The 13804-nt window shown below is 42.9% G+C and overlaps 1 protein-coding gene across 1 annotated transcript in view; it reads left to right on the forward strand.

Annotated features, from left to right (window-relative positions):
• Positions 1-11142, forward strand: part of CACNG4 (calcium voltage-gated channel auxiliary subunit gamma 4) — a 55448-nt gene extending 44306 nt beyond the window's left edge. Inside the window, exons 4-5 of the mRNA XM_063453387.1 lie at positions 9057-10244; positions 10283-11142. Coding sequence (XP_063309457.1) covers positions 9057-9586 — 530 coding nt within the window. The 3' untranslated portion in view covers positions 9587-10244; positions 10283-11142. The remainder of the gene's footprint in view (positions 1-9056; positions 10245-10282) is intronic.
• Positions 11143-13804: the final 2662 nt, after the last annotated feature.

A 13804-nucleotide genomic window follows, 5' to 3' on the forward strand; every position in this document is an offset into this window, starting at 1 on the left:
CTTTCTGTAAGCCATTACCTCCATATTCCACCCTTCCTCTAAGCCATTACCTCCATATACTACCCTTCCTCTAAGCCAGTACCTCCATATACTACCCTTCCTCTAAGCCATTACCTCCATATACTACCCTTCCTCTAAACCAGTACCTCCATATACTACCCTTCCTGTAAGCCATTACCTCTATATACTACCCTTCCTCTAAGCCATTACCTCCATATACTGCCCTTCCTGTAAGCTATTACCTCCATATACTACCCTTCCTCTAAGCCATTACCTCCATATACTACCCTTCCTCTAAGCCATTACCTCCATATACTGCCCTTCCTCTAAGCCATTACCTCCATATACTACCCTTCCTCTAAGCCAGTACCTCTATATACTACCCTTCCTCTAAGCCATTACCTCCATACACTAACCTTCCTCTGAGCCATTACCTCCATATATTACCCTTCCTGTAAGCCATTACCTCCATATACTACCCTTCCTCTAAGCCAGTACCTCCGTATACTACCCTTCCTCTAAGCCATTACGTCCATATATTAGCTTTCCTGTAAGCCAGTACCTCCATATACTACCCTTCCTCTAAGCCAGTACCTCCATATACTACCCTTCCTCTAAGCCAGTACCTCCATATACTACCCTTCCTCTAAGCCAGTACCTCCATATATTACCCTTCCTCTAAGCCAGTACCTCCAAATACTACCCTTCCTCTAAGCCAGTACCTCCATATACTACCCTTCCTCTAAGCCAGTACCTCCAAATACTACCCTTCCTCTAAGCCAGTACCTCCAAATACTACCCTTCCTCTAAGCCATTACCTCCATATACTAACCTTCCTCTAAGCCATTACCTCCATATATTAACCTTCCTCTAAGCCAGTACCTCCATATACTAACCTTCCTCTAAGCCAGTACCTCCATATAATACCCTTCCTGTAAGCCATTACCTCCATATACTACCCTTCCTCTAAGCCAGTACCTCCATATACTACCCTTCCTCTAAGCCAGTACCTCCATATACTGCCCTTCCTCTAAGCCATTACCTCCATATACTACCCTTCCTCTAAACCAGTACCTCCATATACTACCCTTCCTGTAAGCCATTACCTCTATATACTACCCTTCCTCTAAGCCATTACCTCCATATACTACCCTTCCTCTAAGCCATTACCTCCATATACTGCCCTTCCTCTAAGCCATTACCTCCATATACTAAACTTCCTCTGAGCCATTACCTCCATATATTACCCTTCCTGTAAGCCATTACCTCCATATACTACCCTTCCTCTAAGCCAGTACATCCGTATACTACCCTTCCTCTAAGCCAGTACCTCCATATACTACCCTTCCTCTAAGCCAGTACCTCCATATACTACCCTTCCTCTAAGCCATTACCTCCATATACTACCCTTCCTCTAAGCCATTACCTCCATATATTAGCCTTCCTGTAAGCCAGTACCTCCATATACTACCCTTCCTCTAAGCCATTACCTCCATATACTACCCTTTCTGTAAGCCATTACCTCCATATACCACCCTTCCTCTAAGCCATTACCTCCATATACTACCCTTCCTCTAAGCCAGTACCTCCATATACTACCCTTCCTCTAAGCCATTACCTCCATATATTAGCCTTCCTGTAAGCCAGTACCTCCATATAATACCCTTCCTCTAAGCCAGTACCGCCATATACTACCCTTCCTCTAAGCCAGTACCTCCATATACTACCCTTCCTCTAAGCCATTACCTCCATATATTAGCCTTCCTGTAAGCCAGTACCTCCATATAATAACCTTCCTCTAGGCCATTACCTCCATATACTACCCTTTCTGTAAGCCATTACCTCCATAGACCACCCTTCCTCTAAGCCATTACCTCCATATACTACCCTTCCTCTAAGCCAGTGCCTCCATATACTACCCTTCCTCTAAGCCATTACCTCCATATACTACCCTTCCTCTAAGCCATTACCTCCATATACTAACCTTCCTCTAAGCCATTACCTCCATATACAATACTTCCTGTAAGCCAGTACCTCCATATACTACCCTTCCTCTAAGCCATTACCTCCATATACTACCCTTTCTGTAAGCCATTACCTCCATATACTACCCTTCCTCTAAGCCATTACCTCCATATACTACCCTTTCTGTAAGCCATTACCTCCATATACTACCCTTTCTGTAAGCCATTACCTCCATAAAATACCCTTCCTCTAAGCCAGTACCACTGTATACTAACCTTCCTCTAAGCCATTACCTCCATATACTACCCTTCCTCTAAGCCATTACCTCCATATACTACCCTTCCTCTAAGCCATTACCTCCATATACTACCCTTCCTCTAAGCCATTACCTCCATATATTAGCCTTCCTGTAAGCCATTACCTCCGTATACTACCCTTCTTCTAAGCCATTACCTCCGTATATTAGCCTTCCTGTAAGCCATTACCTCCATATACTACCCTTCCTCTAAGCCATTACCTCCATATACTAACCTTCCTCTAAGCCATTACCTCCATATACTAGCCTTCCTCTAAGCCATTACCTCCATATACTACCCTTCCTCTAAGCCATTACCTCCATATACTAGCCTTCCTCTAAGCCATTACCTCCATATACTGCCCTTCCTCTAAGCCATTACCTCCATATACTACCCTTCCTCTAAGCCATTACCTCCATATACTACCCTTTCTGTAAGCCATTACCTCCATATACTACCCTTTCTGTAAGCCATTACCTCCATATACTACCCTTCCTCTAAGCCATTACCTCCATATACTACCCTTCCTCTAAGCCATTACCTCCATATACTGCCCTTCCTCTAAGCCATTACCTCCATATACTACCCTTCCTCTAAGCCATTACCTCCATATACTACCCTTTCTGTAAGCCATTACCTCCATATACTACCCTTTCTGTAAGCCATTACCTCCATATACTACCCTTCCTCTAAGCCATTACCTCCATATACTACCCTTCCTCTAAGCCATTACCTCCATATACTGCCCTTCCTCTAAGCCATTACCTCCATATACTACCCTTCCTCTAAGCCATTACCTCCATATACTACCCTTCCTCTAAGCCAGTACCTCCATATACTAACCTTCCAGTAAACCACTACCTCCATATACTACCCTTCCTCTATCTAAGCCATTACCTCCATATACTACCATTCGTCTAAGCCATTACCTCCATATACTAGCCTTCCTCTAAGCCATTACCTCCATATACTAGCCTTCCTCTAAGCCATTACCTCCATATACTACCCTTCCTCTAAGCCATTACCTCCATATACTAGCCTTCCTCTAAGCCATTACCTCCATATACTAGCCTTCCTCTAAGCCATTACCTTCATATACTACCCTTCCTCTAAGCCATTACCTCCATATACTAGCCTTCCTCTAAGCCATTACCTCCATATACTACCCTTCCTCTAAGCCAGTACCTCTGTATACTAACCTTCCTCTAAGCCATTACCTCCATATACTACCCTTCCTCTAAGCCATTACCTCCATATACTAACCTTCCTCTAAGCCATTACCTCAATATACTACCCTTCCTCTAAGCCATTACCTCCATATACTACCCTTCCTCTAAGCCATTACCTCCATATACTACCCTTCCTCTAAGCCATTACCTCCATATACTACCCTTCCTCTAAGCCATTACCTCCATATACTACCCTTCCTCTAAGCCATTACCTCCATATATTAGCTTTCCTGTAAGCCATTACCTCCGTATACTACCCTTCTTCTAAGCCATTACCTCCATATACTACCCTTTCTGTAAGCCATTACCTCCATATACTACCCTTTCTGTAAGCCATTACCTCCATATACTACCCTTCCTCTAAGCCATTACCTCCATATACTGCCCTTCCTCTAAGCCATTACCTCCATATACTACCCTTCCTCTAAGCCATTACCTCCATATACTACCCTTCCTCTAAGCCATTACCTCCATATACTAGCCTTCCTCTAAGCCATTACCTCCATATACTACCCTTCCTGTAAGCCATTACCTCCATATACTACCCTTCCTCTAAGCCATTACCTCCATATACTACCCTTCCTCTAAGCCAGTACCTCTGTATACTAACCTTCCTCTAAGCCATTACCTCCATATACTACCCTTCCTCTAAGCCATTACCTCCATATACTACCCTTCCTCTAAGCCATTACCTCCAAATACTAACCTTCCTCTAAGCCATTACCTCCATATACTACCCTTCCTCTAAGCCAGTACCTCCGTATACTAACCTTCCTCTAAGCCATTACCTCCATATACTATCCTTCCTCTAAGCCATTACCTCCATATACTACCCTTCCTCTAAGCCATTACCTCCATATACTGCCCTTCCTCTAAGCCATTACCTCCATATACTACCCTTCCTCTAAGCCATTACCTCCATATATTAGCCTTCCTGTAAGCCATTACCTCCGTATACTGCCCTTCCTCTAAGCCATTACCTCCATATACTACCCTTCCTCTAAGCCATTACCTCCATATACTAGCCTTCCTCTAAGCCATTACCTCCATATACTACCCTTCCTCTAAGCCATTACCTCCATATACTACCCTTCCTCTAAGCCATTACCTCCATATACTAGCCTTCCTCTAAGCCATTAACTCCATATACTAGCCTTCCTGTAAGCCATTGCCTCCGTATACTACCCTTCCTCTAAGCCATTACCTCCATATACTACCCTTTCTGTAAGCCATTACCTCCATATACTACCCTTTCTGTAAGCCATTACCTCCATATACTACCCTTCCTCTAAGCCATTACCTCCATATACTACTCTTCCTCTAAGCCATTACCTCCATATACTGCCCTTCCTCTAAGCCATGACCTCCATATACTACCCTTCCTCTAAGCCATTACCTCCATATACTACCCTTCCTCTAAGCCAGTACCTCCATATACTAACCTTCCTGTAAACCACTACCTCCATATACTACCCTTCCTCTATCTAAGCCATTACCTCCATATACTACCCTTCCTCTAAGCCATTACCTCCATATACTAGCCTTCCTCTAAGCCATTACCTCCATATACTACCCTTCCTCTAAGCCATTACCTCCATATACTAGCCTTCCTCTAAGCCATTACCTCCATATACTACCCTTCCTCTAAGCCATTACCTCCATATACTAGCCTTCCTCTAAGCCATTACCTCCATATACTACCCTTCCTCTAAGCCATTACCTCCATATACTACCCTTCCTCTAAGCCAGTACCTCTGTATACTAACCTTCCTCTAAGCCATTACCTCCATATACTACCCTTCCTCTAAGCCATTACCTCCATATACTACCCTTCCTCTAAGCCATTACCTCCATATACTACCCTTCCTCTAAGCCATTACCTCCATATACTAGCCTTCCTCTAAGCCAGTACCTCTGTATACTAACCTTCCTCTAAGCCATTACCTCCATATACTAGCCTTCCTCTAAGCCATTACCTCCATATACTAGCCTTCCTCTAAGCCAGTACCTCTGTATACTACCCTTCCTCTAAGCCATTACCTCCATATACTACCCTTCCTCTAAGCCATTACCTCCATATACTACCCTTCCTCTAAGCCATTACCTCCATATACTACCCTTCCTCTAAGCCATTACCTCCATATACTACCCTTCCTCTAAGCCATTACCTCCATATACTAGCCTTCCTCTAAGCCAGTACCTCTGTATACTAACCTTCCTCTAAGCCATTACCTCCATATACTAGCCTTCCTCTAAGCCAGTACCTCTGTATACTATCCTTCCTCTAAGCCATTACCTCCATATACTACCCTTCCTCTAAGCCATTACCTCCATATACTACCCTTCCTCTAAGCCATTACCTCCATATACTAGCCTTCCTCTAAGCCATTACCTCCATATACTACCCTTCCTCTAAGCCATTACCTCCATATACTACCCTTTCTGTAAGCCATTACCTCCATATACTACCCTTCCTCTAAGCCATTACCTCCATATACTACCCTTCCTCTAAGCCATTACCTCCATATACTACCCTTCCTCTAAGCCATTACCTCCATATACTACCCTTCCTCTAAGCCATTACCTCCATATACTAACCTTCCTGTAAGCCATTACCTCCATATACTACCCTTCCTCTAAGCCATTACCTCCATATACTAGCCTTCCTCTAAGCCATTACCTCCATATACTAGCCTTCCTCTAAGCCAGTACCTCTGTATACTAACCTTCCTCTAAGCCATTACCCTCATATACTACCCTTCCTCTAAGCCATTACCTCCATATACTACCCTTCCTCTAAGCCATTACCTCCATATACTACCCTTCCTCTAAGCCATTACCTCCATATACTAGCCTTCCTCTAAGCCATTACCTCCATATACTACCATTCCTCTAAGCCATTACCTCCATATACTAGCCTTCCTCTAAGCCAGTACCTCTGTATACTAACCTTCCTCTAAGCCATTACCTCCATATACTACCCTTCCTCTAAGCCATTACCTCCATATACTAGCCTTCCTCTAAGCCAGTACCTCTGTATACTAACCTTCCTCTAAGCCATTACCTCCATATACTACCCTTCCTCTAAGCCATTACCTCCATATACTACCCTTCCTCTAAGCCATTACCTCCATATACTAGCCTTCCTCTAAGCCATTACCTCCATATACTAGCCTTCCTCTAAGCCATTACCTCCATATACTACCCTTTCTGTAAGCCATTACCTCCATATACTACCCTTCCTGTAAGCCATTACCTCCATATACTAGCCTTCCTCTAAGCCAGTACCTCCATATACTAGCCTTCCTCTAAGCCATTACCTCCATATACTACCCTTTCTGTAAGCCATTACCTCCATATACTACCCTTCCTGTAAGCCAGTACCTCCATATACTACCCTTCCTCTAAGCCATTACCTCCATATACTAGCCTTCCTCTAAGCCATTACCTCCATTTACTACCCTTCCTCTAAGCCATTACCTCCATATACTAACCTTCCTGTAAGCCATTACCTCCATATACTAGCCTTCCTCTAAGCCATTACCTCCATATACTACCCTTCCTCTAAGCCATTACCTCCATATACTACCCTTCCTCTAAGCCAGTACCTCCATATACTACCCTTCCTCTAAGCCATTACCTCCATATACTACCCTTCCTCTAAGCCATTACCTCCATATACTACCCTTCCTCTAAGCCAGTAACTCCATATACTACCCTTCCTCTAAGCCATTACCTCCATATACTACCCTTCCTCTAAGCCATTACCTCCATATACTACCCTTCCTCTAAGCCATTACCGCCATATACTACCCTTCCTCTAAGCCATTACCTCCATATACTACCCTTCCTCTAAGCCATTACCTCCGTATACTAACCTTCCTCTTAGCCATTACCTCCATATACTACCCTTCCTCTAAGCCAGTACCTCCATATACTACCCTTCCTCTAAGCCATTACCTCCATATACTACCCTTCCTCTAAGCCATTACCTCCATATACTAACCTTCCTCTAAGCCATTACCTCCATATACTACCCTTCCTCTAAGCCAGTACCTCCATATACTAACCTTCCTCTAAGCCAGTACCTCTGTATACTAACCTTCCTCTAAGCCAGTACCTCCATATACTACCCTTCCTCTAAGCCATTACCTCCATATACTACCCTTCCTCTAAGCCATTACCTCCATATACTACCCTTCCTCTAAGCCAGTACCTCCATATACTACCCTTCCTCTAAGCCATTACCTCCATATACTACCCTTCCTCTAAGCCATTACCTCCATATACTACCCTTCCTGTAAGCCATTACCTCCGTATACTACCCTTCCTCTAAGCCATTACCTCCGTATATTAGCCTTCCTGTAAGCCATTATCTCCATATATTAGCCTTCCTGTAAGCCAGTACCTTTTTATGCTACCTTTCCTTTAAGGAAGTGCCTCCATGTTCCATGACAGCCTCACGTATCCTCCATATTAGTGCTTCTGTCTGTAGTACTTTGAGTACAAGAAAAGTTGTTACTTACAATAACTGATTCTCACCGGGGTGACAGATTCTCTGTGTATTTGGTTGTCTCTGTTCCAACCACCCTCTCATTCCTTCCACAAATGCCAGTATTCTAAATCTACACAATCCTTTATTCCTTCCTGTGATGTCATCAGTCACCCTTGTGACCTCATAATTGCTTGATATAATCAGGCCATTTACTATGGGTACTCAGAAAACCTCCTCAAACGTCACCATTTTTCCTTCAAAACATAAATCAGTCAAAAATTTAAAAAAAATAGATGATATAATTAGACGGTGAGTTGAGAATTTCACAGACAGAGGATTCAAAATGACAGATTATCCAATCTGTCTATCGCTCTATCTAAACAGATAAGACAGATAATATATATGGTTATTAATACATTGATCAGTAGTAGTTTCTGAATGATCAGTATGCCTGAAGAGGGGTCGGCATATGAGGGCCAAGGAGATCCATGTTTATTTGTCAAGCATTTCTAAAATGGCTTTCCAGAAAAAGTAGGGGACAGAGAAAACATACTTAACCGTAGCTCCATTCTACGTACATTACAATGAGTGATAACAGTTATGATGTGTAGAGTGTTCCATCAACAGTTTGGATCAATACAAGAAAAGAAAAATGAAATACAAACCTAAAGGGTTATTCAGTAAACTCAGAATTTTAGCAAGATGAATCCCAAAGGCAACATGAAGACCAGATATTGTCATTCAGGTTTAATTTACAAAATGTTGCTTTTTAGTGAATAGCCCTTACTGTAAGTGTCCATAAATCTCATACTTTTTAAAGTGTAAGGTTTTACTTTCTTCCAACATATAGAAGATAGTTAAATATTTTATAATACACCAGTAGGTGTAAGAAATTAAGTATTCTAAAGGTTGACAGCTCTGGACCAATAACAATGGTGCCCTGTGAACAACCAATGGGAGATGAAATTACCGTCTTGTTCTTCTCCTGTTGGCTGAACACAATGTTCTAACTTAATACAGAAGGTTATCATCGGACCTACAGAGATAATTATTTTGTTATTCACTTTACAGGGCTCAGCAACATTATTGGGATTATTGTGTACATATCGAGCAACGCAGGGGATCCCAGTGATAAAAAGGATGAAGACAAAAAAAATCATTACAACTATGGCTGGTCCTTTTATTTTGGGGCTTTGTCCTTCATCGTGGCAGAGACTATAGGGGTTTTGGCTGTAAATATTTATATTGAAAGGAACAAAGAGCTGAGGTTTAAATCCAGAAGAGAGTTCATTAAAACCTCTTCATCCTCCCCCTATGCCAGGATGCCGAGCTATAGATACAGACGGAGGCGATCAAGATCCAGTTCCAGATCTACAGAACCTTCTCCATCCCGGGATGTGTCTCCAGGTGGCATGAATGCAATCCCCATGAGTGAGATTTCCATGTACACGCTTTCCAGGGAACCATTAAAAATCACAACGGCTGCCAGCTTCAACCCCGACCATGAGGCCAGTTTCCTGCAAGTCCACAACTGCTTCCAGAAAGAGCTAAAGGACGGCATGAGCATCAATGTAATAAATCGGAGGACAACCCCGGTCTGAGCAGCTGGGGAACCTGCACTATCACAGATAACGGACAGTAACTATCCCTGGTGGTTATCCCTTAAGTGCCCCAATCGTGCCACAAAAATAACACCAACTCTCCACCCAAGGATCCAGAAGAAGTCAACTTAAAAATTGCCACATGTAAAGGAGTACACCAAAGGATTACAGAAGGATTTGGCAAAGATTTTGGCAATCTGTCCCCTGAACACATACTCCACAGCCAACTGTTTGGTATTTGATGCCTTGGGATAGGTCCTAAAGCTGTTTTACTCTCAAGATGGGGCCGATTCGCTAAAGACACCTTCGCCATAAGTAAAAGGCAACCCAAAACTAAATAAAAAAGCAAAACAAAAACAAAAGAAAGTGTTGCAACCAGATATGTTGCCAAATAAGCCATGCTGAATAGTGACCAAATACTCTGTATAATCAACTCTGCAAGGATAGTGGTATGTCTTAAGGTTTATGACTGGGGCAACCCTACTCCTGGGGGGCTAGAGGTGATTCCACAGATTGCATATTGGTAATCTGCATTTATATTCATTAATTAGTATAAACCTGGGTTGTGTACTGTTAATGTTTAATTTATTTAGCAGCTGCTAATTTGGTTAAATCCAAGAGTATGCAGAGTACTTGTTATTCCTTGGGAGGGGGAGGGGTTAGCGCGGGGGGGGGGGGGGGCGGGCGGAGTTAAAGTGCAATATTAGATGTCTGTTATTAGGACTCCCTTGTCCATACACATTTTTTTCTAATAAGCCAGGTATACAATTACATACTGTGCATTCAAGGCATGCAGACCAACAGCTGCCCAAAATTCTTTTAACAAATGTCTCACTTGTGCCATTAAACCATTGGTAGCACCATTTAAATAAGCACCTGCCATATGGAAGTCCACCAAGGTCAACAGATGTATTTTTTTCCCCAAAAATAGTTGAAATGGAAAAACTCTCCAACTGAACTATTGGCCTAGTTACTTGTGCCTAAAATTAGCATTCTTTGTATGATCCAGTTCAGTGCAAAACTCCACTAGAATAACCATCACACACACAAAAATATTAATTTCTAGACGGTTTGGGTTTACACAATTTAGGGTAAATTTGCAGATGGGGACTATGTCCAAGTGGGGTGTAATTTAATGCCTCCACTAAAACAGATGTAATATAATCTAATTCCTAATTTCCTGATCAAGCCATCAAAGAAGTAACTGATGGGTTAGCTCCTATCCTCACAGCAGAAATGAGAGGTATAAAGAGGTCTACTTACTCCATATCAGATGGTCTTTGTTCTACCCTTTAAGTGTGATGTAGCCTATCTTTCCTTTCGGTCCCTGCAATGATACCTCTAAACTATCTTTTATGGGGGCAAATGGAACTTTGCAAATATAAAAATTATTATCTGGGCAGTTTGATCATGGAGTCTCCATGGTCATGGGGTGTCAATACAGGTCTATTCAAAATCAGGGCCTATCTATTTTTTTCCTGACAGGATGGGATTTTTGTAATCTTATGGTTGTCAATGCACAATTTATTTAAAAGTTCAGATCGTGTTTGTGAATTTATTTGCTGTCTCTGTTGATCCAGGATCAGTCTCTAGTCTCCAGTTTAACCCCTTAAGGACCTAACTTCTGGAATAAAAGGGAATCATGACATGTCACGCATGTCATGTGTCCTTAAGGGGTTAAACCTTTTCCAATTATAGGTGGATCATTTTGGTTTTTTTTATCACCCCGTTCCTTTTATTCTAACCAGTGTTGTTTACCTTGCATAGAAAGTGTGTGATGGGCTGATGGGTGATGTCTTAATGTCCGAATTTGACCTTTTTAGGCATTAAACATAAACGATGATTCATTTTATACACCCGACTATCTTGAACTATTTTCGTCTGTGATGGCCAAGATGTATCTGATGCTTGGCTAACACGGGGGCATGGTCCAGAAGTTGGGTTTCTGAAGGCTTCTTGTGTATCTTTTCGATAGAATGCTTAGAGTTCTGCCAACACCCTTCAGGGTTCGTTACATTGAGGGGATGGAGTTTGATGTTCCCTTTTGGAAGCCTATCTTCCATTCAAACAGCACAGACAGGATTCGGTCTCGAATTACCAAGTAGTTAATGTTACCATAGCTTGGTCAAGAATAAAGAAAAAAAGTGTTACAGACTTACTGTAATTTTCTTTTACTGATCAATCTACATCAAGAAGAATCTTTACAGTGTGGTGGAGTTTGTTACGTAAAACGCGGTTTGCTCTTATAGTCCTTTATCACAGATTATATCCTGCCATTTCTGTTTTGAGGAAAGAGCTAACTCATAATTTGATTCTACTAGGGTGATTAATGAAGAAAAGAAAATTATATTGAATATGGAACATTTCCCTTTACTCGGTGCTGCTATATGAATCTTGAATTTCCCTATTGTACTATATTCTGTTACCTCTGCTGGAGGGCTTGTCCATGCATTTACTACCGTTTCTAGAAGCATTTATCCCCCTGTAACTTCATAGTGCGCTGTGTAACAGGACTGATTCTTCCACCCAGCATTTCAAATAATCAGGTAGAGAGCTAAATCAGATAAAGAGCTAAATGACAATTAAAAAGAATAATACTTACAAGAAAGGAGTATTCAGTAATGAATTTGGAATAATTAAGATAATTTATGGCCAATAAGACAGGAATGAGCATTGGGTGTCTCCATCCTTCAGACGTTTTACAATGTATGATCTCATTGCATATTTATAAGGTATCACTGCTTTTTAAGCAAACCACGATTTCTCACAAGACACAGATGTATAATTTTTCTTCTTTTAGGGTTACACACTTATTAATGTGTAAAAACATTTAATTGGGAGCTGTCACTTCCCTAGATTTTTAAGACAATGTTTACTTATCCGTACATTTAACAAATGTGTATTCATGAGGTGCAGAAAACAAAATTAAATGTAGTGATCCACACATCTTTATCCTGTAACTAGGCGCCTCCATCTTACCTCCCTGTCCATCATTGGTATAAGCTCTGTCCTTATCACCTGGCAGTCAGCACAGCTCTCCCCTCCTGTCAGTCACTGCACTGCGTCTGCTCAGCCACGCTACATAGAGGTACAGAGCAGGTATGGGAGTGGGATGGGGGAGAGACAAATGGAGGGGCTAAGGGGGAATGAGACAAGGGGCTAGTGGGGAATGAGAAGCAGAGCGGCTAGGGGGGGGGGAAATTAGATACATGGAGGGGCTGGGGGGAATGAGACACATGGAGGGGCTAAGGGGGAATGAGACAGATGGAGGGGCTATGGGGGAATGAGACACATGGAGGGGCTAAGGGGGAATGAGACAGATGGAGGGGCTATGGGCGAATGAGACACATGGAGGGGCTAAGGGGGAATGAGACACATGGAGGGGCCAAGGGGGAATGAGACACATGGAGGGGCTAAGGGGGAATGAGACACATGGAGGGGCTATGGGGGAATGAGACACATGGAGGGACTATGGGCGAATGAGATACATGGAGGGGCTATGGGCGAATGAGACACATGGAGGGGCTAAGGGGGAATGAGACACATGGAGGGGCTAAGGGGGAATGAGACACATGGAGGGGCTAAGGGGGAATGAGACACATGGAGGGGCTAAGGGGGAATGAGACACATGGAGGGGCTAAGAGGGAATGAGACACATGGAGGGGCTATGGGGGAATGAGACTCGTGGAGGGGCTAAGGGGGAATGAGACACATGGAGGGGCTAAGGGGGAATGAGAAGCAGAGAGGCTTGGGGGAAATGAGACACATGGAGGGGCAAAGGTGGGATGAGACACATGGAGGGGCTAAAGGGGAATGAGACAAGGTGCTAGTGGGGAATGAGAAGCAGAGAGGCTAGGGGGAATCAGAGACATGGAGGGGCTGGAAGGGGAGAATGAGACACATGGAAGAGCTGGAAGGGGAAGGAGACACATGAAGGGGCTGGGGGAGGAAATGAGACACGTGGAGGGGCTGGGGGGAAATTGAGACACATGGAGGAGCTGGAGGCAGAATCAGACACATGGAGGTGCTGGAAGGGGAGAATGAGACACATGGAAGAGCTGGAAGGAGACACATGAAGGGGCTGGGGGGATGAGACACAAAGGAGCTTCAGAAGTGGAGCTTTGCCTTACTTGAACTGGATTATAATATACATTTGCTAAATCTTTAATATATATATTTAAAACAAAACAGAGCATCTTGTGAAAAATGTCAATACAA

Source organism: Pelobates fuscus, chromosome 5, assembly GCF_036172605.1.
Source record: "Pelobates fuscus isolate aPelFus1 chromosome 5, aPelFus1.pri, whole genome shotgun sequence".
Lineage (NCBI taxonomy): Eukaryota > Metazoa > Chordata > Amphibia > Anura > Pelobatidae > Pelobates > Pelobates fuscus.